The 27,406-nt window shown below is 37.4% G+C and overlaps 1 protein-coding gene across 1 annotated transcript in view; it reads left to right on the top strand.

The window, feature by feature from the left end:
• The window catches only part of GUCY1A2 (guanylate cyclase 1 soluble subunit alpha 2), a 154,941-nt gene that overhangs the window by 84,059 nt on the left and 43,476 nt on the right, over window positions 1-27,406 (top strand). The window contains exon 6 of the mRNA XM_050333617.1: window positions 10,681-10,824. Coding sequence (XP_050189574.1) covers window positions 10,681-10,824 — 144 coding nt within the window. The remainder of the gene's footprint in view (window positions 1-10,680; window positions 10,825-27,406) is intronic.

Raw genomic sequence — 27,406 nt, 5'->3', positions numbered from 1 at the left:
AATGGGTAATAGAAAAAAATTTCCACTCCCCAGAAGCTTGCTGTCTCCGTGGTGCCACCCAGCCTGGTAGAGCTACCTTCAGCAAATTGCTCTGCTTGGTCCCATCACAGAGGGTTCCTGAACATTCTTCCTTTTCTTGCTTTGAGCAGGCTATGACACTGACTTTTTCCATCTTGCACTCTCTGCCCATTTGTGGACTTGCTGGCACGCTGGTATGTCTCACTCCAGTACGAAGTCAGGGCAAATCTGGGGCAGCTACTTTTTGGGGAAATCAGAAACGCAAAAGGTTCCATGGATTTTCCCTGCTGATCTGGTGTATCACCACCCAAGAACTCCAGAATATTTGAGACTTTTCATCACCTTAAGCATGTACTTTTCCCCAGCCTTGTGAAGGATTTACACTTTTTGTCTTTAGGGAGATCTGCAAATGAAAAAACAGACATGCAGGCTCCAGAAGACTTATTCTTTGCTTTATAAACATAGAGTCCTGCACAAAGCAGTAAAACATCTGTGCATGTTCCCCTGCAATATATCACCCAGGAATCTTCTAAAGAGTGTAGGATTTCTGTTTCTGTGTAATTTCTTCTTCAGCAATACTATACTTGTATATATTTACTTCGTTTTCTTTTTTTTTTTTTTTCTCTCACTTTTCTTTCATCTGAAAAGCTCACATTTGTTGGTAAGTGTCCTGCTCCATTTCTCTCAAATTGCTTGGAAGCTTTAGAGTCTAATTCCATTTTACAGGTCCTGGGAGTGCTTTCTAAGTCCACAGTTTGTGTGTTAGGCCTGGCCATAAGCTGACCTTTAGAATAGGACCGAGCAGGATATTTTCCTTGCTCCACATTCAGGAGCAAGCCCACACACTGCAGCTAGGAACCATGCCCAAGAACATGCCCTGTTACAGCATATGGGTCTCCCTGCAGCCATGTTTTGTAAAATACCTTCATTAATACTTAAATCCTTTATTATCGTGTGTCAAGCTTTTCCACCTTCTAAATTTTAGTATTTCTGAGGGACTAAGAAAATTAATTACACTTTCCATCAGTTTTGGCTTGTTTCATTTTTAAACAGTCTGGCATTGTGCCAGATTCAAAGAATACACAGGACAACCATGACAGTATATGGGTGGACCTTCATATACCAAGGTGCAACATTTTCATTCATGCAAATAACATTCATAATTGTACATTAATTTTTTAAATTGTTAAAATGAATATAGAGTATACTTAAGTTAATAGGAGCTAGATAACATAGGAATTTCAGGACAAATAAATAAAACTTGTGTAACGTTGAGGAAGGTGTTATGGTTCACTAGTAGTTTAAATACTGGGGATACCTATACCAAATTAAGACCACTCTTATGTCTGGAGAAGAACAGTCACATTAAACTCAAATGTGTCTGAAGTCATTCATGATTATTTTAATGTTTTCTTTACAGACATATTTAGTCTGATTTTTGCAAATTAGTACTTGCCTACAGAAGAGAGACATCATTTATGCACTCTGACGTCTGTATTCCATGACTGTTGTGTGCAAACCTGATGCTGATGTCATGTAAACTGCAAGCCATTTAGCAAGTCTCTCTTTTAATTAGTGAAAAAACCCACCATCTTTCAAAATACTAGATAATAATTCTTTACAGCAAGTACTATTTCTTTTTTCTTCCATAAAGAAAACAGCACTCTGAATTACAGGGCAGATGAAAGAGTTCCTCCATATATTACATACTGAAAGATCTGTGCTTAAGACTGCTAAGTAGGTGCAGTAGAAGGAGTTCAAACACAGCTCTTCCTGCAAGATGCTCCCGAACTTGCCAGTATGAAGCATCATTAAACCCACTAAAAAATAAGATGCCCTCAAGCCCAGTAAGACCAATTGCTTCAAAGCTAACCTCTTGGGAAAGGAGCCTGGTTTTATACTAAGTCACTTCTTTTAAAAAATGAGCTTTACAAGATGAACAGATTTCTGGACTTCATAGGTGGACACTTGGAATCCATTTCTGTTCACACGGAAGGAGTTTTCCTGAAGTGCTTCCACAAGCAGAATATCATGTCATAAAAGTGTTGCAAAATTACTTTGAAACTTGGGCACAAGACTTCATTGCTTAGGAGTTAATTTTGAGAAGTTGATACAGAAGCCAAGGGAGTAAAACACTAAATAGAAACTGAAGGAGATTCTTGGGTCCATTTGGAGACAGTTGTGTTCTCAAATCCTGTCTTGAAAACATTAAAGTCCTTTCAAAATAAAAAAGTTTTTTATAATATCCCAGAGATTTTTGAAATCTATAAATAATAGTGTATCCAACATGTAGAATTAATTTCAACAAAATCCCCCAGACCTAAGGTCTTTAAACTGACAGATATTATTCAGCCTCACAGTGTTGCACAGTTCAACTGTTTCAAAGCTTTTCTGACAAATCTGTGCAGTGGAAAAACATATAGAATATTTCAACATGTAAACTAAACTGAGTCTTAATGTCTATTCACATAAGAGCAGGAAAACAAACAGGTTTTAGTTAATTTGAAAAAGGACAGTAGCTATGTAGAGAGAAATGTAGATCTAGAGCTACCTCAGGAACAACTATACTTAGCCAAGCTCAGAGTAGGCTTTTCTGAACTGCACTTGCACCACTTCCAGAGAAAGAGCACACACACTTCATCTCTTAAGGAAATAACCTTATCTGGTTTCTCTCTGGTGTGTTTATTAGTTATTTCTTTCCTTAGAATCTGTACTTTAGATTAAATGACTTGTTCAAGTCTTTCTGCTAAAAGCTGCCCAAAATACTTCATGTCTGCTCTCTCTATGCTTAGTGATTAATAACATCCCCTGACCTGCATGCCAAAATACGCGTGCCAAGATCCAGGACTTTCTGAGTTTAACAGGATCTTCTTGTGCTGACAAATGGTATCGTAGGCACTAGCAGTCAATACACTCATGCAATCTTTCCCCTGTTTTGATGTACTTTATGGGAGCAGGAACATGAACACCGGGGTGCACTTTCAAAGGCATGCAGCTCACCCAGAGTCTTCTGAGAGTTTCACAAACTAAGGCTTTGTAGTCTGTGGCCATCGCTGGTTTTCAGCCATTTCTCAGAAAAAGCATACTGGTGACAACGTGGAAGGGGTCTTGCCTATCAAATGACAGTCTGGGCACAGAAGCAGGCAATTAAGCAAAGATACACACATTAGCATCCTGCTGTAATAAATGGGAAATAAAAGAGGTTTCCAGAATTCAGGATGGAATACATCATGCACTGGAAGTTCATTTTTCTCTTCAGTTATTACAGAAGGGGTATAGAAGGAGTATAGATGAGTAGATCAAATTGGAGGCTTCATTGTTTGTGTGACTGACACTGGATAATGTGGATAATGTGGGTTCCATCCTGAATGACAATGTTGTAAAGTTATTACTGTGATATATCTGGAGAGTGATTGGGGTAGAATTAAATGTGGGAGATGTCAATGACATCTTGAAGTAGAATATGGATATCAAATAAATTGTTCCTTGTGATGAGGGCTGAGATGGCTGCCTTACAATACAAATAAAATATAGAGAATCTCAATTTTCTTCAGTTAAAAAGGTATCCTGCTTGCTGCTGAACTAGAAGTCATGGACAGGAATAAGGAAACCCAAATGATAAGTCTGAAGCATCACTTTGCCATATACTATGGCCTTTTTCTTATTTTTCTACGGTATAACTTAGGGTAGAAAACAGATGAAAGAAAAGCCCTTTGAGAGATACCAGTAGCTTCAAAGGTTTCCTTTAGAATTATAGTTGCAAGAATTTCATCTTAAGGCTGAACTTTGCTATATTCCTTTAAAGTGAAGGCTTTTCAGGTTTCATAAAAGAAATATATAGTTTTGAGGTACTATGTAGTTCAGTCTTGGAGATGGAATGAAATATGGATAAACAGGATAATGAAAATTTTGCGAAGGCAGAGGTATTTACTGTAGTACCTGATAACTTCCAGGTCAGGTCCATTCCCATCTTGAATCTTGACTTTATACTGGGATGAGACTTAAGAAACCACCTCCTTGTACATTTATATGCTCCCATGGAAATGCAGCTTGGGTGTGCAGGAAGCTAAGATGCTCTCCAGTGTGTCTATGCTGATGAGTACATACAGAACTTATTCTGACTTTTCTCTTTAAGAAACCATTTCCTTGGAGAACTAGGCATACCATACAGTTAAAGCTTGGGTTACAGTAGAAACTGCCATAACTAGTGCATTATAATGGTCCATGTTTGATAGTATTGAATGTGGGTACTTGAAGAAGAACAAGAAGCCCCATGAGCTACTTATGAAGTGTCAGGTACAGAAGTTTACTTTCTAGCATTTTTATTATGAGATTCTGCATCCTAGAACTCAAGGGTTATGTTCTTTATCACTGTGTTTGCTGAAGCATCTATGAAAATCCTTACTGTCTGCAGATCTGTTTGATTGCTTTAAAAAGCTTGCAAAGTTCTTTTTTATCTGAGTAAGACCTTGTTGTCAGTAAGTTTCTCAGATTTCCCTGTTTCCTAATCTGATGCTGATGTCATTTTTTCCTCTTGCTCTCTCAACCTCCACCACTGTGAAGAGCCCACCTTGATCTCCTCAAGTGCCCTGAAACCATCTCTGCTCGAGGCTGGACAAGCTCAGCTCTCCCAGCCTCTTCTCTGAGGTGCTCTAGCCCCCACCATCTTGCTGGCCTCTTCTGGGCTGGATCCAGTTTATCATTCTCTGTCTTGTACTGAGGGGCCTGAAACTGGGTGTGGTATCTAAGGCTAATGAGAGCTGAGTAGGTGGTGATAAACACTTCCCCTGATGTCAGTTCCTACAGCCCAGGCTATCACTGGCTGTCTTTGTTCCCAAGACTCATTGCTGACCCACGTGCCATTTGCTGCCCAACGGGACCCCCAGGATCTTTCCCAAAGAGCTGTTCTTCAGGAAGTTGGCTGTATCTGTTCCAGACAAATTCTTTCACATGGACAGGACTTTGCACATGTCCTTATTGAAATTCATGAGCTTCCAATTCATCCCACCTGTCCGTGTCCCTCAGGATGGCACCCCTGCCCTAGAGCAAATTGACTGGTCCCCCCATTTTAGTCAACTGCAGGCTGAGGAGGGTGCAAATAATCTTGTTGTCAGGGAAAGAAGCACAGATTTTGTTGTAAAGGGCGGATATATCTAAAAATTCTAGATAGGTGGTTTTTTTTTACATAATTGCATTTTGAAAAGTGTTAACTTACTACCCAGTACACACTGCTTGCACCTAGAACAATATGTCTGTATTTGGTAGGAGACCAGAAGGCAATAGGAAAAAAGAGAGGCAGGTTAAGGTGGAAAATAACACTCTTCAGTGCAGATAAAAACCCAAACCAACACACCCAAACCAGAAAGGTTGTTTTTCTCAGAGAAAAAAGTTAAGTGAGGAAGGCAAAGAGCATTAAACTATGATTACATAAAACATTACCCCTTTCCCTACTGCTTATTTCTGGTTGTTCTTTTTTTTTTTCACTCTCAAACTCTTAAGGAGGAAACTGATATAATTCCAACTGGTGTTTGTTATTATTTCAATATTATAAAATGAAGTTTTATATCCTCCCAGCAGTAGGGTAGTTTCAGGCTATTGGCAGATTACTCATAAGTGATCAGAAACAGTTTAGTAATGATCTTTTCTTCAGCTAAATATAGCATATACACTTTATACAGGTCCTGTAAACAGGTTGTTGAATGTAGAGAAATTGTTTAATATTCCAAGTTTTCTTGCCAACTGAAAATTAGAATGATTATGACCAAATACTTAAGCAGAAATAAATATTTCTGGTGATTAATATAACATAAATGGGGGAGACCACAAGCAGCATTTGATGCATAGAGAGCCACAGATGAATTGGAGGAAACATCTGTTGCTCTATAAAAAGGAGGGTAAGAAATCAAGGCATGGCTGAAGAATATCTATATCTGGTTACTCTATCTAAAATTTATGTGTATGATACATTTATATACATGATCTATATTTGTCAGTGGAATAAACAAAAAAAATAAAATTGATCAGCATAATATACTTTTCCTCAAACATGTATCACTGAAAGGCTTCCTTTTCTCAAGGAAGAGCATCCTTGAACAAAGGATAGTTATGAAATCATACATATTTACTTTCCAAAGTAATCTTGTATTCACTTGATCCTCCGTGTATAACATGAAGGCATCCAGGAGTGTATAGACCATAGTTCTTTATCCTCAGTTGAAAGGCAGTCCAACTTTTTATTTCAAATTTTATTAATTTTGCAAACAAGCATTGAACAATCCATAAGGGACAGTGGCAAAGACTATTTTAGGTTGAATGGTTACTAAATATTAAAACACTTACAAGTAAGATAATAAATAACTATGAATGTTTTGAATTAAGATTAAATAACTGTAAGACAATTAACATAGAGGACAATTTCTGTAAAAAGTACTCTTCAGGTCTAAAACAGACATACAGTCTCTACTGAGCACTAACAGAAGCTTGGTATATAGAAAATGACTTCCCAAAAGCACAAGATATTTTTGTTTGCTTACTGCTGCAAGTGTTATGCATTATCACTCTTCAGTATTCAGCAGGCTCAGGATATCTGTCAAGAAATTTTTACTGAATTGTAGACTGCACACAACTATTTAAATTAGTTATTTATTTTACTATTTGATTTATTGAGGACCTGACTGAAAAACATTTGGGCATTTCCAGTGACTAGACACAGAGCTGCAAAAGGCTCTAGCAGAGGCCTTAGTACAGCAGTGCAAGTAGCTGCAATATTTCCTGTATGATTTTTTTGTTAATTCTGCTAGAGATTCTGCTAGAAATTTTTTTATAGGTCAGTCTAATTTTGGAATCCAAGTTCAACCCCACTTCTTTCCTATGGTGCTGTATATTATTTACCAATTAATGAAAGCTCCAGTGAAGCTGGACATTGTAAGCATAAACCGATGAAGAGGGGTGAAAAGTAGGTAGCAGTAAACCAAGCTATTAGTGAGTAGCTAGAACTATTAAGAACAGTAAGAAACTATCATTTAACTAGAAAAAAAATGTACTAAATCTTGATATTGGTAAACTGTCAATCGTATGCAAAAAATGGCTGTAACATTCAGAGCAGAATATATTTCATTTTTTAAAAGAAGCAGGATAATGTATTCCAATCTCACAGTGAAAGCAAAATATCTTTTCCTGCATGTTGTACCTAGGAAGGATATAAAAGTCAAATATACTACTACTAATGCAGTATAACAGTCACATTACAAAGTCAAAAACTCAGAAGTTAGTTTATCACATGGTAGAGATTTCCTCTGGAGTTTTATTACTGCATATCAGCATCTTGAAGAGCATCCAATAAATCTGAGTGCAGCAATTTTTAGCCATCTTGACTAGTGCCTTCCTTTTCTTTTAATCCTATTGACATTTACTTGAATATTTATGGAGTAGGTTGCTCTGTGGTGTGCACAGTTTCAGGATCTGCCCAGCAGATACTTTGGAGTGAACTATAAGCAGTGCTTTATATTTCTGGTCCAATTGCTACTCCTCAGCTGAGGTGAGAGAAATCTCTTTTTGCATGTGTGTCTGACTCACTGACAGGCCCATGTGATGTATCACTCTTACTACAGTCTCTATTTTAATGTCCTCATATACTCCTGTGTTCAAAAAGGCCAAATGCAAAGGTTCTGCATCTGGGTCAGGGCAATTTCCAATATTAATACAGACTGTGGGATGAATGGATTGAGACCCTCTCTCCAGAGAAAGACTTGGAAATACTGATAGATGAAAAATTAAACATAAGCCAGCAATGTGCACTTGCAGTCCAGAAAGCCAACCAATTTCTGGGAGACTCCACCTGGAGTGCTGCTTCCAGCTCTGGGATTTCCTACATAAGAGGGACGTGGACCTGTTGGAGCAAGTCCAGAGGAGGGCCATGAAAAGGACCATGGGGCTGGAACACGTGTCCCGTGAAGACAGGCTGAGAAAGTTGGGGTTATTCAACATGGAGAAGACTCCAGGAAGACCTTTTTGTGGCCTTTGATATATAGAGGGGCTTATAAGAAAGATGAAGAGAAACACAGTGAAGGTGTTGAGACACTAACAAGTTGCCCAGAGAAGTTGTGGATGCCCTGGAAGTGTTGAAGGTCAGGTTGGATGGGGCCTCAAGCAACTGATCTCGTGAAAGATGTCCCTGTCAATGTCAATGTCCCAACCTGAACCATTCCATGATTCTATGACTCCATGCAAGTGGGCCAAATCAAAATGCCATGAACAACCTGAATTACAAGAACTCCTGGAACTTTTTTTAGAAAAAAGGGTTGGGGAGAAAAAGGTCAGGTAATTGGTAAATTTGTCAAATCTGATTTTGAATAAGCATGGAACCAAGGTTAAAGTTAGACAGAGATACTCATAATGGAAATTTCAGCTTAAATGCTTAGTTGGGGAAAATCTTAGTAGTGACTGAAAACAGGGTCATAGAATGGTAAATCATTAGACAACCCTGTCAGTACTCATCCAGCTTCAACTACGAGGTCAGTCTAAATAATCTTAATCCTTCCGTTGGTTCTCCAGTGTTGCTGTCAGAGGAACTTCATAGTGAAAAGCACTTTAAAGAGCAATGGCATTATTATAATTTTTATATTAAGATTAACATGAGGCAGCTTCAGTTCCATTTTACTGGTAGTACAGTACATTCAGTGCATGCAGTTTAGCTGTTAAATTAGTTTACACATTTATGGAAATTTCCAAAGGGGAAGAAGCTAACAAAATAACCAGTTTTGCCTGGACATTATGGAAACAGTGTATGGTTCCAGATCTCTACTTATTTACAGTGGTGTAATGTAACTTCAGTGCAAAAGTCCTTCTAAAATTTAGTCAGTCAACAAAGAGTGGAATTTGTGTTTCATTTTTGTATTTTTCATCATGGACTTGGCTCTTTCTGTAGTACCCCCTTTGTGTCTATTCCTACTGGTTATGTTCATCCATGATTTTTAAGAATGACAATGGATTTCTGCTAGTTCTTTTGATTTAGAGATTTTTTTTACTATTTATTTCATAGCCATCCAGAAAGTCATTTTAACTTCTGATACTTGTTCTCACTGTGCTTGTGTATTTTCTTCCCAAGTTTCTACATTTTTCACCAACCATTGCAGTATACTTGCCCATCCATTTGTCTTTGGAAAGACAACCTCCTAAACTGCAAGGTACTGCCAGTCTCTGCTTGTGGACAGACATCCAGAGATACATCTTGGGTAAAACAGGCAGGCAGATTGATTGTTCCTACATGTTTTTTTCTATTAGGAGCTTCCAAAAGTGACAAAGGAGCTTAAACAGCTGTCTCAGCTCATGAGAAACCCTCAGCTTCTTATATATATCCTCCTGCACAATCATCTGGAAAGGCTAAGGTGGCAAACTTGGCAAATGGGTCTACAGCAGCTTCTGTTAAGTTTGGTGATGGGAAATATTTGCTTATACTGCTTTTTTGGATTCACACTCATGTTGCATTTACATGTAATACTAACTGTTTCAGATACTATTTCTATTGAGATACTGGTTCCAATTTATCCAGATGGGAAATTGACTTGAGAAGGTCCAGGTCTACTATTAGTAGATTCTCTACTGAGAGAAAAATCAGCTGTATTTATTCTCTGAATAACTCCTTTCTCAGTACTTGCTTTCTTCTCACCCTAGTCTTTGCTGAAGCATTTTCTGACATTTCTGTAGTGTTCTGTTCACGGTGAAAGCCAGATTAGTAATGTAGTAAACCCAAACTAATTCTTGAGGTCTGGCTGGGCATGTGTTAACAGACCGTGTGTGAGAATGTTACAGATGTATGGGCAAGCAGACTGCACAACACAATACTGTCAATAAAGCTTGAAGGCCTCAGGATTTCTCAGGCTGCCTTTATCAAGAGCCAGAAGGCTTCTGCAATTCACTCTGCTCTCTCTTCCTCCTGAGGGACAGCTTTCTTTAAAGAAAATAAAGGATAAGAGAGAGGCAAGGCCTGTCTGATGAGACCAGAGGGATCAGTCTGCTGAACTTCATGGCCTTCAGGTAGGGAATTCAGAGTCAGATAGCCTGTGTAGTAGAGAGAGGCATCAATTCTTATTTGAAAATAACAGAGAAAGGTGCAGTCAAAAGTCTGTAACAATAGCATCTATTTGTAAATTATCCCTACAGCAGGAAGAGCTACCCACTAATGAGAAGTTATATACTCTACAGTGGTTTTTATGGTCATGTTTTGCTTTTTCTAATTATCTTCCTGATATAATTTTCTAGCACAGCAAATACTAATTATAAATTATAATTATGTAGCACTATTCTTACCCTACAGCAAGCTCAGCCAAGATAGTGTGAAACAAAGCTGCAAGCAATCTCTCATTTAGGAAAAGGCAGTTTTCTGTGTTACTGCTATGGGAAAATGTTGTCCTACCTCAGCTGATGATATACACAGGTCTAGATTATCTTCTTTGGTTATAATGGAGACAAACAACTATGCAATTGCAAGTCAGGTTTTGACTGCACCTGTTTGGAAACTCAGGTAATTATGCTCCGTTGCCTAATTGCTTATTTATGGATATTTTGCTCACGTTTTAAGAAATGCTATTTGATTGCAACCCTAATGGTAGGGTTCCCCTCTCATTATCATACTTTAACATTTGATTTTTCTAATTGCTGCAGGTGGAAACAATAGGTGATGCATACTGTGTTGCAGCAGGGCTCCATAAGAAAAGCCTTAGTCATGCTAAAGCCATTGCCCTGATGGCACTGAAGATGATGGAGCTTTCAGAAGAGGTTCTCACTCCAGATGGAAGCCCTATTAAGGTAACCCCTTTACTCTTTATTCTCAGCTAGTCAGCGATACATGGACCTGATTCATTATATCGTATTCTTTTATTAGAAGTCTGTTTATTGCTAGGAGAATTTACAATTGCATCAATATGTCACAGTCCTTTTTTGTGTGTTACATATATTTCACTGGTGCTCATCAATAGCTGTGTACGTTATGCCCTATTTTAGTAAGCACAATAGATCACATGGACAAGCTGTTGCCTTTTTGTATGCATTGAATGCATATTTGTGGCTGAAGGGCACCCCTAGAGCCCTTCTTCCAATTCAGTATCGTGTGAGAAGGAGACGATTCCCATGATTCAGGACTGTCCCATGCTACAAACCAAAGCACAGTATGTGATGGCAATAAAGAAATTTGCTTCAGGAGTAAGCGCCTGATCTGAACTTCAGCAGGTAGTGTAGTGGCTCTCAGAAAGTTCTGCAGCTTTGGGAGGCCACATACCTCTTTTCTTTAGTTGTAGACTTGCATAAAAGAACATGTAGACTGACTGTTCTTTCTCAGTGTTAATCTGCTTTCTTCCCATGCTCCTCCAGTTCCTTTCCCTAAGTTTGGTATGGAGATAGCAGGAGGAGGAAAAACAGATGTCCTCTTATACCATTTTAAAGTTCCACTGCTGTTCTGCCTCTTTTGATCCTATACCAACTTTGTAGCTGCTGGCACTTGGAATTGGTAATGTTTAGGTAGGAGATGGAGATGTAGCAAGGAAGAAAAACCATGGAGATAGACATGTGCCTTTCTTTCCCAAGGGTCAGATTACACACTGTTTTCATTATGTGTATTCACTCCTATTTTTGGTTAAATTGTTCTTCCCATAACACAAACCTTCAGTTTTCAAAGAGAATGGGAATATTATGGGAGTATTATGCAGAACAGTATTCAACACTGTCTAAAGCCTCTAACAAAAGCTATATGTGGCTGGATGAGAAGGCCAGGCAGACTTCCCACGGGATGATTTCTATTGTGGTTGAAATTTGTAGGAACTTTGTAAACTGCAGTTCCTTTAGTCTGTTAAAAATGAGGGTTACATCAAAAATGTATCCTTTCTTTTCCCCCATGAAATGGAAAGACAGTTTTGAAGGTTTAAAACTTGACAGAAAAGAGATAATTTAAAAAAAAATATTCAGAGGGTTGTTAAGATGTTTCTTGAGCAATAAAATTGTATAGTTAAGAGTTCCAAATCTTCCTTATTTATTAGTTAGGTTGTATCTTGAACTATATTCCTTGAACTCTTTGTGTATAGTAAATTGAGAGAGATTTAATCCAAATCATTTATTCTGCCTGCAAAGGAGAGTGTGGTTGCAAAGCAACCAAGCTAAGAAATTCCATGAAATAGAGCAACACAATATTCAAATTAATAAGTATGATGTTCTAGATAAAATATTTTTAAGTATTAATGCTGCTTATGAATTTTTTTAAATGTCGCAATAAAATATTTGAGTATTGAAAAATGTCCACATATTCAAAAGAATAGCTTTCTGAAAAAATATGTTGGACTATGGATCTTGAAGAAAAATGGTTTTAAAGCACTGAACACAGAATAAGCATTAAAAGACAAATGTTTTCTGAGGATACAAGAAGACGTATCACTTTTGATTTTGATAAAAGTCTATTTCAAACAGGTATTAATTTAATGCTATTAAAATATATTTTCTTGGTTGATTGACTTTTCTCTATTTTTCTTGTAACTGTGGACGATTAACATGTGCTAGCAACACTGTCACATGCTGGGAGAGTGGTCTTCCAGGTCTTCTTTATTTTCACTTTCTCTTGAGTAATTGCTGCAATTGTGAGGAAATTTTGAAGGTGTTTTATTCGGAGAGTCACACTTTGTGACGGTTTTTATTTGCATTCTATTTTTAAGAAAATTCCTCATGTTTTCACTGACTGTGTAAGAGAATCTATGAAGACAGTGCAGTGGAAAAATGCTTGCATAGAATAAAATGCTAGGAATGACCAAATATTTTCAAAAAGTGCTAGTAAACCTCCTTTAGAATGCAGAAAAAAAATTCTTCATACTCAAACTGAAAGTAGAAGTACTGAGAAACTCATTGGCAGTTCTTGGTTGTCATCTTCAGTTTTAGGTGTAAGGGATTTCAGAACAGGAGGGATGGTAATATTGCAGAATGTTGCTGTTACTTTTTCATTTAACCTAGAAATGGTGTTTAAAAATAAGGCTTATTGTTAACAGAGGCATTCGGATTTGATTTTAAATATATTAAGATAAGGATTCCTCTTACATGGATATTTACCCTGTAAAACTGTTGAAATAAGGACTTTTGGAGAAGTCTATTAGTCTACTTAGTTTGTCCTAATTTAAGTATCTACTCTAAGATGAGGTAAATCACACCTTAAAAATGCGCATTTTTTTCTGTTGTCTGTGAGGGAAATCTATGATCTTAGTCTAACTGTAGATGTCTACTCTGTAAGCTTCTATACTCCATCAAATGAGTCCTCCTACAAATGGCAAAGAGTGCATGGTTTTTCCAAGTCAATGACCAAAACAGTTAAAAACATACACGTTATTTCTAAATTCAGTTCATGTGGCTTTTACCTTCCAGCCAATGTTAAATTGGCCAAAGTGACCCCTATTTTTGTTAGTTGGTAGTTTTTCACTTTAAAAACCACGAAGACTTCCACTGTGTCATATATTCCCATTACATCAAATGCTGCACATGCATAAAAATGTCTCTAAGGGGCATCAGGGGAAGTTCAGATTGGATATAAGGAAAATGTGGTCAAGCATTTGAACAAGCTCCCCAGGAAAGTGGTCATGGTCCCAAGCCCATACATGTTCAAGAGTTTGGACAATGCTCTTAAATACATGGTTTAACTTTTAGGTTGCCCTGCATGAAGTTAGAAGTTGGACTTACCTGAAGTTTAAGGAACCCCTAATATCTGTAAAAGTTGCTATGGACTCCACTCAGAATCATTTATAGGTTACTTACTGCATGACACACTTTACAACTAAGCCTTGTCATTAAAATATTGACATATTCGTTTATATTAAAATCACAGTACACAGTGTAGTCTATAAGATATTTATAAGTGGCCTGACTTTTATTGCACTATAATGTGATTACTTTGAGATCGTCCTGTTGATACAGATGGCAAAACAAATGCAGGGTTTTGACTATATTTTGACCTTAATTTTTATCTGTGATTCATGTTAATGAGTACAAGTCACATTTTCTGAGTCCTTGACAAGTGTGTTGGATAAAAAATCCTAATGCATCTTTTATTTTGTCATACTGAAAAACCTACATCAGTATTTAGATATTTGAAAAGAACTTGAAATCAGAGGGCAGTTTTCCTCATACCCAATACTCAATAACTTTGAAAGCTTTCATGAGTTCCTGTGACTAAATTCTGACTTTATTCTTCAGGATAGTCTAGAAACCATTTTGAAAGAGACAAGTGCTTCACTGAGACAATTTTTTGAAACATAATTCTAAAAATAAGGGACGTCCTGATCTCAGGAATAAACAACTCTGTTCTGTTCTGTTACTGATGGTCGCTCAATTAGATATGTCTACCTTTATGATTATGGTTTATGGAATATATTTATTTTCTCAACTAGTTTGATGAATATATTTTGTTGTCATCTCAGGATTGAATTCACCAGAATGCAAGTACTTATTTTTTTGTAGTGCTTGAAATGTTCATCCATGTGATAGCAGTGGATCTTAAGTGACAAAGTGTCAGAAAGTTAGGGTGAAAAAGTGAATTAATTAAAAACTACCATATCACCTAAACAGGAATTTAGGATAAGATTTTCACCTATAAAGTACATTAGCAGATAATCAAATAAAGATTGTTATCTGGGTACACAGTTCTCATATGAAAGTATTCATTGTATTGATCACAGTAATAACTTTTTTGTACAGTCATGTAGAGTTTACAAAAAATCTGCCCTTCAGAGCAATGCTCGTGTGGCCAGCAGAGAGTGATGGACCTCAGGATGGTGACCAGGTGTATGAAGCAGGTCTGGTTTATATCCAGATGATGCTCCTGCCTCTGACTCAGAGCTCAGAGCATGCTGATGAGAGCACCACGGTGTGCAGCTGACACATGCTCAGGCAGTCAGCACTCCCAGCAGAGCTGAAGGCAGCAGAAATGCACGAGCAGAATGGAGACCCTGACCCTGCACTTCTCATACCTGCGTGAAAAGCCCATGATTTGAAGGGTAGTGAAAAACTGTTGTTTTGCAGAAAGAGAGTGAGCTGTATTAAAGCAGCACCCACAAATCCTGTTATCAGTGTTGTAAGAAAGAAATATGGGTAACAGAAAATGGGCTGATTATTCCCCTGTGGGTGATGGAGAAGGCTTCAGTATGTATATGATTTTTTTTTTTTTAAACTCAGATCTACTTGAGGTAAAATGCCATTATTTTAGGATAAGCTAAGGCCTTAGTACAAGAGAAGGACTTTTGCCACAGACACTGCATGTAGAATTGGATATGCGTTTTTATCCTTTCAGTAAAACATTTTACTCTGGAAGCACTCCTTTCATATAGGTTCTGTACAACAAATTATATGTAGTGCTCTATGATGGTAGTCTGAAAATATTGATTTAAAATTACCTCCTACATGTAAGGGAATTTTACTTGAATTTAGGATATGCTTCATATTTTACTACATTTTTTTTTTTTTTAGATAAAGTGGAATTACATGTATTTTAATAGCTAGAGATAATGCTGTATGGAAAATTCTCTACAGAATTGACCTTCAGTGAAAAGTTGCAAAGCAGATCTCACTTGATGTGTTGAAACCCATAGAATATTATTGCTGAGATCACTTTTTTTCATGCTTCAAATCTTACCTGATAATTTAATTGTTTAAAAGGGCTGCTCTGGTAGAACATACTTATTTTTGACTAATGAGATTTCCCAAGAGAATATTATCCACTTATTTTTGTGGTGTGTGAAGGTGATCCTAACAGCATTGTGAAGAGATACAGAACTGGGAATGCAGAGAGGAAAAATAAACTATTAACATAAAGCTGCTGAAATTAACTACAATTATCTAGATTTGTTGTGTACAGGTATTCCTGTCTAAAACATAAACATTGGGCCCCACCACAGTAATTCAAAACACATTTTAAAATGTTTTGCTACAGCAGAAAAATGTCGTGTGTCTTTCAAATGATTTATGATACAGTAACATGTGAATTAGGCCTGTAAATACTGTAATCACAAACTGAAGCAAATACATACCCTCATTTTTCCTTTTTTTTCACTTACTAATGACTATTCATGAAATAATCAAATAGAGTACTGCAGAAAATTTCTAGCTGATACTAGAAATATGATACTAGGCTTCAATTCAGTTAATTTATTTTCAGGTGAGGTATATGGGACCTTGTATTTGCATGGCATAGTCTGGTCCTCGGCTCAGTTGTTTATTATCACGATACAATGCTTGACACACTTGAAGCTTCCAGCTTTCAGATGTGTATTGCCAAAGCTATTTTACTAATTGATTTGTAAACTGCACTCAATGTAGTCTGATATCAGCACTATCAACTCAAGAACCAATCTTCATTTATAAACTAGAGGAAGAAGAAACACCATGGGAGAAGGACCATTTCATGTAAAGAGTGGGATTAACATAATCTAATTTCAAGAATTGATGGTGTGAACAAGTACAGCTAAATTTGTTACTTTAGCTCCCTCTTTAAAAGAGTTAAATTATTCTAGTCTAGACATGCTTTCTGTGTCTACTTTATAATGAAATATATGAATTAATATTTGTCAGGTAAGTCCTACCTAAGCAGTGAACAGGTTAATACCTTGCAGGATAGATGATTCCTCTGAAAGGAGCTGGACTGAAACACAGGTTCACAACTTTGTTTGGTCACAGGCTTTCCGTGATCCAGACTTTCTATACTTCAACTCTCTGTGTATAGGTGACAAATAATGCTTTAAAAATAGAGCCTTTACTGTAGCATGTCTAAGCTGTGGGACTTTACGGCCATTACAGCTGCATTAGTTTTGGTTTATGTTGTCTATTTAAACACCTGTGATGATGAGGACTGCAACAATGAAAGCCTGACTCTGATAAAATCTCTAATCTCTGCTTGCCAGGTGGTAGATCTTCATTAGCATGAGCTCTGCCTCATGAGTAAGGGCACAGAAGAGTCCAAAGGGCTGTGTGGATTGTAATGGCTCATGGCCACAGTGAGAGTGATACACTTTTCTAAATAACATAGAAAGGGGCAATGAATTTTAGTGTGCTCTTCTGCTGGCTCATTAAGTATTCCCCTTTGCATTCCATTAATATGTCGCTTGGGTCAACAGCACAAGTAGAAAGTGCCAACATTTGCTTGTATATATGGGATTTCTATTTTCCAAGAGAGGAGACTGTTCCCGAAAACAATGAGGGACAGTAGTGAGTGTTGTTTGTGTAATCCCTTTCAGGGTTTGTTGCCTTGCTTTTATTCAGATTGTGGCATGCTAGTTTTATAACAATTCTATGGTCCTCACCAAATGTACATGTTTACGTAAGCAGTAAAAGGTTGTCTGGTTTGTTTTAAGTTGTGAAAGGCTGACTGCTGATGCAGGCATTCTCATCAGCCCTGTGTGAAAAGCTGCTGCGTTACTGCAATCCTCCTTGCTTCATCTGTGGTCTCCTAGCAACTTTGCCTTGTACCTAATGTCTACATCAGACTCTAGAAGGTATATAATATCCTGTTTCAGGCTGCATAAGTTCAAATCAGAAATACCCTTGTATTAAAAAAAAAAAAAAAATCAGAAACAGTTCCACAGAAGAAATGTTTCCATTAAGAGACTTGGCAGAGTTCTTAGTTTCATGAGTTTACTGGCATTTGGACAGCACAACAACTCTGGGGAGCATTCAGAGCTACATGCTTCAGGGAAGCCTGGTACTTTTTCTTGAGAGCCTGCTTGGGAGATGGTGACTCAAAGTCAGCCCTGGTGACAGTTCCCTGGACTTAAAGAAAGTTCATGATTGCTCTTCCTTGGTTTGGCCCTGTGCCTTTGGAAATGCAAAATGAGAGGAGCTGGTTGAAATATATCTGTCCAGACATGTGGGAAATCGCCAGTTTTTTTAGGCTACCTTAAGGGAAAATTTACTTTCCTCAGCCCTCCAGTCATTTTCACTCAGGTCCTGTTGTCTGATTTTAATAATTACCAATGGCTTTAAGAGAACAAACCCACACCCATTATTTGAGACTTATTTTCTTTTGAAGGGACTTTGTCATGTCCAGTTATATGTTACACTCAATCTAGGACAGTGTTACTGCATGTGTCTTGCAGTACCAAAGTTCAGTGGGATTTTGTATGACTAGTGAGTGCACAGCAGCAGCTCTGTGGAAGAATCTGATCTGAAAAATTAGACTGATATTTATTCTGCTGAAGAGGGTAGTTTCCCAGAAGATTGGTTGTTCTTTCATATGGAATGTATTTCAGGGACTTAGGTAAAGTCTGCAGTAGATTTTTAAAGCTACTAAGGATTGATCCTGTATAACATAAGGGTCAGCCTGCCCAGGCAGAGGCATGATATCAGGTTTGGCAACCCAGTGTAAGCCCAACTTGAGTAAACTATAAGGCTGTGAAGCTGCTCTTTTTCTGACTGCTGGAAGAAAGAGACCCACGGGATGAGCAGAAGGCTAATTAATAACATGAGGATCACTGAGTAGAGGTTTTGTCCTTAGGCCTGGTCATTTATGTTCTTTTACATTTCCTTTCTGGTAAGTAGGAAGCACAAGCACCATTTTATCTATCCTTGTCTCTGTGGCAGAGATAAAGCATACTTGTAGAAACTGGGGTAGTTACCCAGGGCACCTTGTGAACTTTTCCATTGTTTATTAGTTCACGGTGACTACTACATGTTCACAACTTTTGTGACTCATAGTATTTAGATTTAGCTAAGTATAGAAACGCCTCTGTAATTTAGTCATATTTCCTGTTCCTTAAGGGAGACAAAACCTTCCTATGATGGTTTCACCTAGCTTGTAACTTTGTACTGGTGCCTCACAGTGAACAGACACTTTTATTTCCTTCCCCAGGTGCTATAAGTAAATGCATAGGAAAACCAGTAAGGATTTCAAGGTTTAGATCCCTACAGGGGATTTGTGGCCACAGGATGTGCAGCTGTATTGTGGGGTTAGATTTAAGGTCATGGTGTGACATCTCCCACGGTTCAGCAGTCATTCCAGGCACAAACGCCTCCAACTAATACTCCAGATGTCTGGCTAGTAGTAGAGCTGGCTTGGGAATTTTCCATAGAAAACACTTTTTGGCTGAGAATACTGAATGCTAAAAACCAAATCATCAGGAAAATTTACCAGATTTTGATAAATTTCTAATCAAAACTTGCTTCAGAATGCTAAATACGAGTAGTTAGTAGGACAATGACCTGGGGGAGGGGAAAAAAACCTCAAAAACATAATAAAGTATTGAAGTTGTGTTCTTTATGAAGGAAAAAAAAACCTTGGGTTCTTGGTTATCTAGGCTGGAAGGCATCCTATGATACTGTTTTGCCTCTGGGCTGGTGTTGGGATACTGTGTAGCTGCCACATTCTGGCTTTGACTGTTACGGTCAGTGGAGGACTTTGATGCTGAAGGTGAAATTTTCTATTGTTATCATTGTCATTGATTCTTTATTCAGACAGAAAGTAACCAATAGTAACAACAGAAACACAACCCACCAACTGAATAAATAATTAATCTATGGTGTATACAGGAGTTTCAACTTTGTAAAGTTCAGAATCTTTACAAAAGGAACAATGGACAAAAATCTAAAGTTAGAATTGCAGAATATACAATGGTGTTATATGTTTTTATCTAATAGAGACATAAACCCATATAATTCGAAATTATTAATGAATATTTAAAGTATCAGCCTAGGGAATCCAGGATAGCTGAGTGCTGAAATTTTATTTCTTTTAAGTCCTAAATATATGTTCTCTTCTTCCATCAGTATGTCTTCCTGTCATATGAAAATTAAAAAGACAGGCTTCCACCGTTGACTACAAGACTATTTTTTATTGTCTCCTGAAATGGAGAAGAGATGAAATACATTACACAAAAACTGAAAAAAGTAGTGATATAATACAGAAACCTACAAGTACGCACAGAAGATAAGCAGTAATGCACTAAAAACCAAGCACAGACTATGCATAAAAATAGTACTTTATTGACTTTCATGCAGTATGATGACTTAAGCATGACCAGAAAATGCTACTGGGCCTGAACTGCTACCTCACTGGGTTAATAGGCACAGGTGATCCCAGAGGCCTCAGAGGGAGATGTAGAGATGAAAATGCCATGCCCTTTGCAGCTGCAGAGGTGGTTGCTACCTCAGGGTCTGTGTTTCCAGCTGCTGAGATGCTGTCAAGAAGCTGCTGCCCTGTACTGTGACCAAGCTGGCTGCACCTGCTTTTTGTTCTGACTGCTTGAAAATAAGAAAGTCTCTTCTGTCCAGTGCTACTGGTATTTATTTACTATTGTAATCTCAATGATGTGCACTTTGTTTTCTAAACTAGACAATATTTTTGTTTCATAACCACTGTTACATCACTGATACCCAATTTCTGTCTCTTTAAAGGGACCAAACACTGAAGCCCCCTAATCCAAATGGTTTACTTTCTTTGGAGTCAGAGTGTACCATAAATTTCAGGTTTTGGCAGTGAATAGGGGAAATCTACCTCCTCCTTTCATCTGACACTCCACAAGGGCTAGGTAACAGTGCTATCATAGCTCCTTCTTCTTTCATTGGAATTTAACCTGGAGAAAAGTTTCAAGAAAGGGCCTCCTCTACTCTCCCTTTTCTGCTGCTGCAGGAATAGTTTTGGATAAAGTGCAATTGGAAATGAAAAAAAAAAAAAAGGCAAAAAAAAATGGAGCTGACCTCTGTTTTATACTTCATGGCTTCCGTTACATATTTAAAGGGCATAGTTCTCCTCTTCATGACCTGTTAATTCTCTTGTCCCTTTAATATAATTTTACTGGGAGGATTATGCTCACTGGAGGAAAGAGCCCGCTTGACATAAAACTTTCTCATGCTGTAAGAAAGAGCACCTCAGTAGTCCTTGTCTTTTCTGACCCTGGATTGCAAGCACAGCCTTACATGGAGTCCCAGAGGAGCTGCCTGTGGGTGGTCTCATTGAGATCAGCATCTTTTTCAGCCCCACTGGGTAATACTGCGGACATGGTAACCTTTATGCAGATCTTGCTTAATACTCTGACATACACAGTTACGGGATTTTTGAAAGCAGCTGCCGGCATCTACTGTGCAAGGTTAAGAAGAAAGTGTAATTGTCAATGGCAGTTCTCTACTTTGCTTCCCCCATCCGCTCCAGCCCGCACACTTCTGAGGAGAAAAGTCAAAGTCTGCAGTTGTAAGCACCAGTTAAAGATCTCTATCACATAACTGTTGTCGTTATTCTGAGCTAAACAGTGAGTCATTACACTGTGCTATATTTGAGTGAACAGTTCAGATGAGGGGTGGATGCTGGAGGATTATACTTGGCCTTCTGTTTGAAGCAGTCAAGTTCAGCAATGTTGTTCAACTCTTTCAGAATAGTTTAGTTCCCTAAGGAAGAATGCATTTCCTGTCATAAATAAATCCATAAACTGAATGTTTAATGGTATTTCAGCTTCCTTTCATATGAGACATAGAGTATTTTGGAAAAAATGCCAATACTTCAGAGGAATTTGCAACAGCCTTTTCTGTTCAAATATCTCCCCTAAGTCTAGACTAGGGTAAAAGTAAGTCAGTGTAAATAATTATCTTCAGAGACTTTGTTGAATAATCTCAACTTTTTTTTTTTTTTAACAAAACAATCTCCATATTTCTATGGAATTTTGGTTTTGCTTTAACATTTTAAAAGTAGATAAGAAAGGCAGAAACATTAGTATTTAATGGAGAAGAAGGGAAAACAAGGTACAAATAATATGAGGATGTTCAGTCCTAGTATGTGACCTATTTGATTGTGTCAATAAAAAGAAAGGGGAAAGTGGATTAGGATGTGCAAGGATTTCTGCCACCTGGCAGAACTTGGAGGGGTTCAAGTGATGATTATCCTAAAGGAAGTTCTGATTTTTATCTAGCTTTGGAGCTTTGTTCCAGGAAAAAAGAATCAACCCCAAGGAGGAAGATGGGAAGAGATATATTTCTGAGATTCCATTTTTTCTTACTGCAAAATCTCCACACCATAAAACAAAGGGCCCTGGATAATTTTTGCTGGGATATAGCTTTCCTAGGGTGAGCAAGATAATTTTTGACATTTAGCTAAATATTCTAATACTAGTCAAAGACTTCACAATTATTTTAATTTCTAAAATGCCAAGAACTGATTAAAACAAAGTTTATGGAAAGTCACAGAGTCATAGAACAACCTTTTAAGGTTGGAAATGATCTCAGAAGATCAGAAGAGGAAGACCAGATGACATTATTAAGCACCCTGTCCAATTGCAACTTGAAGACTTCCAGTGATGGGGACTCCACTACATTCCTGGAGAGGGTGTTCCAGTGATTGATTGTTCTCACTGTAAAAATTTTTTTATCGTTGAGATGAAACATCTCCTGGTACAAACTGTGCCTTTCACCCCTTGTCATCTCCTTGTGCCCTCTGAGAGCCTCTGTTCTGTTTGCAGCTCCCTCTTAAGTGCTGGAATACTGTGATGAGTTTCTCCTCTTGGAAATCTCTTCTCCAGGGAGAAAATTCCTAACTCATCAGCCTTCCCTCACAGGGTAGGTTCTCCAGCCCCATGATTACTTTCATGTCTTTCCTTTGGACACTCTTCACTCTGTCTGTGTCTTTCTGGAACAGTGGGGGCTGACACTGGACACAGAGCTCCAGTGCAGCCTGACAGAGGCTGAGTAGTGTGATGACATGTCTCCATCACTGCTAAAGATGGCCCTGAGAGGCAACCCAGGATCTGAAGTGCCTTTGTTGCTGCAGCAGTGCCCTGCTGACCCCTGTCAGCTTGTGCGACAGGACCCCGAGATCCCTGTCAGCAAGGCTGCTTCCCAGCCACAGAGATCTGAACCTATACTGAGCTCTTTAGTTATTCTGTCCCAGGTAATGTGATGACATATTTATATTGTTAAAATTTGATGCTCATCTGGGAGACATAACATGTCCTTTACAACAGCATAAATTTTCACTTTTCTGTGGAAGTAGTGACACCTCGTACATTAATTTTAATGGAAAGTGAGTAATTAAGTTCCTATGTGCCTATCTAAAAATTTATCTTTTCTGTCATCTCTCTACAGAATACCTGTTTTTCTTTCTGTGACAGCTTACTTTGTATTAGGTCCGTTTGTGCCGCATTTTGAAAATGGATGAAAAAGTAGTAAAAACCTTCATCAGAAGAAAAAAAATCCTAAATATAGGGAGATTTTTTAACTACCATTCAGTTCTTTGGGAAAGGGACTAGCTGCTGTTGTTATTGCTTTACTACTGTTATTTCTGCATAGTGACGCCCACTCTGTAGCCACAAACAACACTTTGCAGAATTAAACTTACCATTTCTTTTGGGAGCATCAATATGATTCACTTAAAAGAAACAGACTGTTACAAAACATTACCTTAAAGAAGTATTTTCTTTTTTTTTTTATTAATCTATGATGGTGGCAACAAATATATATTATGAAATGACACAAACATTTCCCTGTTGTTCCAATAAGTGTGTCTCTGTTTTTTTGAAAATAAATGCTGTGATCTCAAGGTGTCAGAAAATAATTGAGCTTTGTGGTCTGAAAATCAGGCTTTTGTGGTGTATCTCAAGTAGGACCATGAAAATTGCTACACACTACAAACTTTAAAGTAGGTAGTATAAAAAAAAAAGTTGTATTTATAGTCCCTGATTATAGGAATTTCATATTTTATTTATTTTTGATTTCTCTTTGCATCTTACAAGTGTCTTTTTATCTTTCTCAGTTTAAAGAGCTGGTTGTATAGGCCATCTTCACTACTTGGTTATTGCACCTTCTTTACAGTGTTATGAAAACGTGATCATCTCACAGCACACTGGTTGCTCTAACTTAGAAAACAGCTTCATTATTCAGATGTCTTTTCAACCAAAACTCCTATTCATTTAATCAAAAATAGTCCAGGTTTTATAGATAATTTCAAACTTGGTTAGCTAACGATACATTTGTACATCTAAGTGGTTTGGGTGCTGAGCTCAGGTCTCTTTACTTGAGTAGTATTTAGCTGCCTTTGTTCAGACTTTGATTTTCTGAGTGAAACTCAGGTGAAACTGTCATTTCTGACCATCAGTTTATAGAGACTGGAAGGGATATGTATGTATATATATATATGTATGTATTTGTATATATATATGTATATATATATATATAAACTGAATGTTTTCTTCTCTTTATTACAAGTCTATTTGTCTTCAAGAATTTGCTCAAGGTGGTTCCACTGCACCAACCTGTAAAACCAAAAGCATGTGCAACGTCTCTGAGGCATTAAAATCAACACAAGCCACAGTTGCTCAGCATCTCTCTGGAGTTAAATGACTTTAGAAAATGGTGGAGGTTTCTGAAGGTCTAACCAGATCCGTGAGAGCTTTTTTTTATAGGTCAGTATAGGAAATATTAAGTAAGTTTTTAAAAATAAATTACATTTAATTAGCAACTATATCTTCAATTATTAATGCATGTAAGAAACTGGATCTACCTTAGTTATGTTGAATTACAAAGTGAAAGACTTACGCCTACAAAATTACCTTCAAATTTCTGTGCATTTAGCTGATGCTTGCAAGACCTAAATTGATCTGGTTTTTACTCTAGAAAACTCTATCTGTCTAGACTTCTGAAAGAAAAACTGACAGCTGTTAACCATAGAAAATTACTTAATAGCAAGTTCGTGTCCTGTAGACATGAATTTAGGGTCAAGCAATAAAGACAGAAATGCAGAATCATCAGAACAAACTGAAGTCTCTGCTTCGCTATATATAAATTTTCCATACCTGTGTGTGTATACACATATGTGTATTTTTTGTGAAAGGCCAAACTCAGCAAACACACATGAGGCTGATCTGCATATGTGAGCAGAGTGTTGCTTTAGATGTTATTGTTATGACTAAAGGTAAGAATAATCACTGAACAGGTAATTTTGGTTTTTTCAATAGTTAGGGGTTTCATGAAAAAAAAGATCATTACAAAAAAAGTTAACTTCAAAATATGTTAGTGTAGCTACTTTTTTGAAAGGTGAATTATTAACAGAAGTGTTCAAGAGAATGTGAGTTTAAGTAGTAATTTTATTTTTTAACACAGTTTTTGCAATAATCACAACTTCAGCTTTAAAGCCTATGGAAGCCTGAGAAATCCGTAAGGTTTCTGTAAATGTATTGCTGGATATTTTCTAAGGATGTTACTTTAAATTCTTAGCTTGTATGCACCAAGGGAACATCAAAATTAGTGATTGTGTCTTTCCCTTTTCCTATATAAGCTCTTAAACACTAACTAACCTAATTTCAGTGCATGCTAATTTTAACATGGACAAGGTATCGTAAATTCTGAAGTTTTCTCTATCATAATTGGAGTAAAATTTTCACAGGCTTTAGTGAGTCTGTCATTTAACCCCATTTGTCTCCAGGGTACCATGGGCTGCATACTGGGCTCTCTGTTCAAGTGTTATGCCTGCTTCCAAGGTCACAGTACTGGACTAGATGATTCTTTGGTCTGATACAACAAAGGCAACAAAAGAGAGTGCAAAAAAGAATTCTGTCTGCAATAACTGAGACCATGGTATATGTTTCAGTATGTTTACCCTACAACTTTTATAGAACAGAATTGTAGAAACCATAGACTCATTTAGGTTGGAAAAGACCTTCAAGATCAATTCCAACCATTAAGCCAGCACTGCCAAGTCCACCAGTAAATCATGTTCTCATAGTTTACTTACACACCTCCATTTGCTCCCCAACAAACCCATAGGAAGTTTGTGAAATTGCTAGTTAAAAACATATTGAGGAGGCTGTGACATCCTTCTATTCTCAGAGCTTTCGTTACTTCTGAGCATTTGCCAAAAAAATTTTTAGCCTTTTTGTTTTTCATGAGCTCTTCCTGGATTTTTGCCATTTGTTGCATTGTGTGTATTGGTTGCCTAAATTATGTGACATTCTTGTTCTCTGGACAGAAGAATAACTTTTGAGGCATGAGAATGAATGGCAAATAGCTAAGTAATAAAGCCTACTCTTGTTCACATGCAAAGGCTATTGTTTATGGGAGATGAGATTAATTTTGCAAAGCTCTGTTCCATAATGAACACAGTGAGTGAGCTTTTTGGTCTGATTGTTGATGACTAGAAAGAAATTAACAGCCACTCAGAAACAAAGGAATTGTTTGCAAATTCATCTTTTGCAGAATGGAGAAAGGTTGTTCTTGTAGTATAACTGTCTCTCAACCTATGTCTTCACAAACTTACTAGTTACTCTAGTGACTGCAATCTGTAACACAGTGCAGAGTTTCCAGTCTAGTTTTCAATGAGGCTAACCAGTGCATGCTGGATAATGGTAATATAGGACTCCACTTAACTTAGAAGTGTGAATAAGGTATATATCATGCTTGTTGCTTGTTTTGGCAGTTCTGTAAGTACAGCCATCTGAGATTTCTTTTTTCTTTGTTTTTGGGGAAATGTTTTGCACATATTAAATCAAGACTTATTGTAAAATGCATTAGTTTTGATGATCTTTTAAAATATTAGGATGACGTTTCTGGTAAGACAAAAAGACATTAAGAGCAGCCAGTGTTTATGAGGAGTGAGGAAAACCAAGCTTAGCCTCCATGGCTTACATGATAAAAAGGTGAACGTCCCACACTCCATATGAGGGAGTACCATTAAGCTCAAAATAGGATAATGGCTGTTCTTGAGACTGTCATCATTTGCAGGGTATACAAAATTAAACTTTCTTCTTGCTAACCCTAACAGCAAACATCATCATTGCACACCCACATAAAACAAAAAGTATTAAAATGAAATCTATGCTTTAAACAATGTTTTGCAAGAAGAATCAAAATTTTTTTTCAAGTAATTGTAAAGTGAAAAATAATGGCATGTTTTAGAACTTCATCTATGTTTAGTGGACATCTGACCCCCCAAATTACTTTATAAATGTCTTTGTTTGGAGCTATAACCAAATTTCATCAGGTGATTGCTTTTTGTTTGGTCTTCTGAAGCCTGGAAAGCAATAAGGAACCCTGAAGACCTAAAGTTCTTCTCTTGTATCTTTCTCCTCCCCAAAAAAGGAAAAGGAGCAAAAAGCCCATAAATTCTGTAGAGGTGGTTGTACAACTCTGAACAGAAAATCCATGCTCATAAGAACCAAACAGACAGGTTTACAGGCTGCAGAAAGCAGTGACTTTTGTGGAAATGTCTGAGAGGTCTGTGATACCAGATATCTGCTGCTTCCATTGCAAGGACATCAGCAAAGAACAAATTTTTAACTGGAATTGTGGCTTCCTCAGCAGGATGCTTGGTTATGAAGATGTGAATGTAAGGGGTTTTTATGCCATCTAGATAAAGCATTTATTTTAATTGATTCTGTTTGCAAACATTTCTAAGTCCATCTCCTGA

The sequence above is a fragment of the Myiozetetes cayanensis genome, unplaced genomic scaffold (assembly GCF_022539395.1).
Source record: "Myiozetetes cayanensis isolate MyiCay16 unplaced genomic scaffold, myiCay2020 scf5-8, whole genome shotgun sequence".
Taxonomy (NCBI): domain Eukaryota; kingdom Metazoa; phylum Chordata; class Aves; order Passeriformes; family Tyrannidae; genus Myiozetetes; species Myiozetetes cayanensis.
This window is presented reverse-complemented; position numbering and strand designations above follow the sequence as displayed.